This window comes from Geospiza fortis, unplaced genomic scaffold (genome assembly GCF_000277835.1).
Source record: "Geospiza fortis unplaced genomic scaffold, GeoFor_1.0 scaffold130, whole genome shotgun sequence".
Classification (NCBI taxonomy): Eukaryota; Metazoa; Chordata; class Aves; order Passeriformes; family Thraupidae; genus Geospiza; species Geospiza fortis.
In genome coordinates, this window is record NW_005054300.1 from 9,640,515 (window position 1) to 9,644,395 (window position 3,881).

The 3,881-nt window shown below is 38.3% G+C and overlaps 1 protein-coding gene across 2 annotated transcripts in view; it reads left to right on the forward strand.

Annotated features, from left to right (window-relative positions):
- Window positions 1-3,868, forward strand: part of ERCC6 (ERCC excision repair 6, chromatin remodeling factor) — a 43,830-nt gene extending 39,962 nt beyond the window's left edge. The window contains exons 19-21 of one of the 2 annotated variants that reach the window (XM_031062718.1): window positions 508-709; window positions 1,032-1,110; window positions 1,530-1,958. In XM_031062718.1, the coding sequence (XP_030918578.1) occupies window positions 508-709; window positions 1,032-1,110; window positions 1,530-1,958 (710 nt within the window). Of the gene's footprint in view, window positions 1-507; window positions 710-1,031; window positions 1,111-1,529 lie in introns of both variants that reach the window. The other variant, XM_005416474.3, reaches the window with a different exon arrangement.
- Window positions 3,869-3,881: the final 13 nt, after the last annotated feature.

Genomic DNA, 3,881 nt, shown 5'->3' on the forward strand with positions numbered 1-3,881 from the left:
TGTTAGTTCTGTTACTTTAGTGAAACATAAAATGTTCGTTGTTTAAATTTAATTTAAATTTAATTCCAGTTGACTTTAATTCCAGTAACAAATTTGCTAATTAACTTGGCACAAACTGTTCAGAGAGATCCACATTTCTGGATATAGAAGTATATGCAGTGTTTCTCCTGGATATTTCCAGGATGTAATCAACCTTCATTTACACAAGGGTTTCCCTTCTGTCTGTCCTGTCCATAACAATGGAAATGATCAATTTGCCCACATAATTGCCAGGTCTGTTGTGACTAATGACCTCATCAGCACACCAGAAGTGATTTGCTGTCAGATTGATTACTTAACTGATAACAAAAGGGGTTCTTTCATTAGAAATTACTCTACTGATGTACTTAATATAATCACCCTGAAGAAGGAAAAATGCAATTGTGGCATTCACTTAAAAAGTGAGTATTTGATTTTCTCATAAATTAAGAAGTGTCCCCCTTCACCTTTTTTATCCTCTGGTTTTAGGGGTACACAGTGTTATGAAGCATGATGCCATTATGGATGCCTCCAATGCAGATCATGTGCTGGAGGAAGCAGAAGCAAGCAGAGTGGCCCAGGACGCTTTGAGAGCCCTGAGACTCTCTCGTCAGCAGTGTTTAGGAGCCTCTTCTGGTGTGCCAACCTGGACAGGCACGAGTGGTCTTTCAGGTGCACCATCAGGAATAAAGTGAGTTCAGTTCTCATTCTGCTGTCCCAAAAACAGAGGAGTTGCTTAGGATGTTAAAGATATACATTTTTTTTACTTAGTATTTGCAGCAACATGTATCAGTCGTGCATCTTGTATATTTAATATAGACATGAAAGCATATTAAAAGCACAGGTAGTCCATTCTGAAGTACAAAGAAAGCATTATTGTTGCACAGTAGAAGAGAGAGCTTAGCAGAGGGCTCTTGAGAACCCTAAACATAAACCCAGTCTGTCTTTGAAAAACTATCATAGTCATTTTGAGAAGGATGTTTCATGGAATTAATTCTTTCATGGGTTTTTAGGAGTCGGTTTGGCCAAAAAAGAAACTCCATGCTGCTTTCTTCACATTCCACTTGTGCATCACCTGCAAAGAAGCAGAAGGTAAGAAGCAGAAACTAACATTTCTGTTTTAATAGCTGATATATGTGAATTGTTATGATTTATGCAATAAATCCAACTTAGATGTGTCATACACATTGTTGTTTGATAATGTAGAATTCTAGAATTTTTAGTTACCTGTGACTTTGATTTTTTGTTTTGATGAAGTCTAGTTAGATACAGCAGTTACAAATGGCACCATTATTTGCTTATCTGTCTCAAAACCAGCAAAGCTTTTCTTTTGCTTCTTAAATTCTGAAGTTGAGACCAGAATACATCACCTCTTTATGGTATATTTCAGATGACCAAGTTCTGAGTGGTGGTGTTTGTTATTTAAGTCTAAACAACAGGCAGATTTTGTTTAATAGATTCTGTGGGTCTCAAAATGCAATTTCCCCCATAGTCTGTGTGTTTATTTGCAGGATGGAGATACAACAAAGAAACAAAATATAAGGAAGTGTAGTTCCAGTGAGCACTTCAATGGAAAATCTGGAGAATCATCATCCCGTGCTCTGGACTCTTCATCTCTATTAGCTCGTATGAGGGCAAGAAACCACCTTGTTTTACCACAGCAGAGAAGGGATGAGGGCGATGAGAATCATCAGCCAGCACCCGCCCCAGTGCAGGGTTCCACAGAATACGACGAGCTGCTCGTGGATCTGCGGAACTTCCTGGCCTTCCAGGCCCGCGTGGACGGCGAGGCCAGCACTCGGGAGCTGCTGCAGGAGTTTGAGTCCAAACTGCCTGCAGAGCACTCCTGTGTCTTCAGAGAGCTGCTCCGCAATATCTGCACCTTCCATAGGAGCCCAAACGGGGAGGGGGTCTGGAGGCTAAAGCCAGAATTCCGGTGACCCTTGATCAGTGAAGGCACCTCTCGGTCCAGCTGAACACCGTTCTCCTCTCTAAGGAGGAACACTGAGTGACTTTGAAAATTTTGAAGTATTTTGTATTCCTGAATACAGTCAGTGGTGCAGGACTTGTTGCAGGCTTAAAGCTAATTTAATTTCTGATTTATACTATTTATATAAAAGTGCCGTCTACCTCACAGATGAAACAATACAAACTATCAGCACCTTTTCTTCAAAAGAAATCTTAATATAAATGGGGTGAAGAACATATACTGACCTTTTATTACAATAAGATCTATGGATTTGCCATGGATTGTAAGACTTTGATTTCTGTGAAATTCTGGAAAACTACTTCCTTGATTTCCTGTTTATTACTTGAATGGCCATAGGGCACACAGTGTGCCATAAAAAAAAAAAGGGCAGAGGGGAGATGATTGTAGTTAGCATGAGAGATTCACTTGTACTGACAAGTGCATCAGAATAATTTTCTGTAACTTGCGTCAGTAGTGAGAATTTTGTTGTAATGTTTAACTAACTTGGGAAATAATTCTAATGCCATGAAGGTTTAATCACAAAAAATTGAAAGTGTAGTAGGATATTGAGTTAACTGACAATTGACAATTATGGAAAACTTACTAAATTCCAGAGCACCCATTAACACCATAATCAGCAATCCAGTTACAATCCCATACACCACTGGCAAGTGCTTGCTCTACAGTATTTTTTAAAACTGAGGCAACAGTAACTGTTATGTTTGTCACAGGTTGTGGACTTACTAAATGTTCGTATGTTTCACTGTGATTTATGGCCAGTTACCTCCTACCACTTAAAATTTTATACCTTGATATAGACTGGGGTGTTAGCTGGTCAGAGGGAGAAGGGTGTAACTGTATTTTACTCACCATAATCATTTTTGGGCATTGTTGGAGCATATATCAAAGTTACATGTCATTCATCTTCGATGGGTAGGGAAAACTTGAACTTACCCAACTGTCAAGAAACTTTTAATACCAATTATTTGTAGCAAATCCAAGTACAGCACTGGGTCTGTCTTCAGGGGACTCGTGTGCTACACAAGAAAATGTTAAGGTGGAAAATGTGGACAGATTTTGAGAAGAAAACCACATTGTTGCAGCAACACTGAATTACTGTATGGCTTAAACTAGGAGTAGTTACATATGCCTAACGTCCTTCCTATCCCTAAGCTATGGAAAGCTGAGCTAGTTTTAGCTTTTTTGTTCACTATGAAATTATCTTGTTTACTTTAAGTGGAAGTATAAAAATTCAAAGATGAATGGTGAAACAAGAATACAAACTTTCTTTTTGTATAAAAAAACCAACCTTTTAGAGACTTCCAATTGCTTTTCCTCTTATTTTTGTTCAGTGATAAAGGGTCTGTAGAGATTTGCAAGAAGTGATCCTTCTTCGCTTTTCAGAGGCTGGAATTAAGCAGGGCAGACAATTCAAGAATGTTTATTTTCCTATCAGCATTTGAAGATGGGACTTCTCCTAACATCTTTTTCTCTGATCCCATTTAGATTCACTTATATTCCCTCTTTCAAAAACAGGTGAAACAAGGAACTTGGGCTGCAACTGCTGTTGAAATGACTTGAAATGGCTCAGAAGAAGAGTAAAAACAAACCAATTTTCTGTTTTCTTCATATCTATGCAGACTATGAATCGGTTTGGGTGTCATGTCCCTATCTCTACTTATCCCAGCAGCAAACCAGGAATTCAGCAGTCAGCAAAGCTGCTGTTGTCACCTTAGTTTATTTAAACTCCCATTTTAAAGACTTCATTCCTGTATACTAAGGAGAGTTTGCAGCTTCTTGATCTGTTAATGTAAATAGACTTGCATGTACTTTTTATAAATTCTTGGCTTTTATGGACTTATTAAAAAAGGAAAAACAAAAGTGTGTTCTGGAA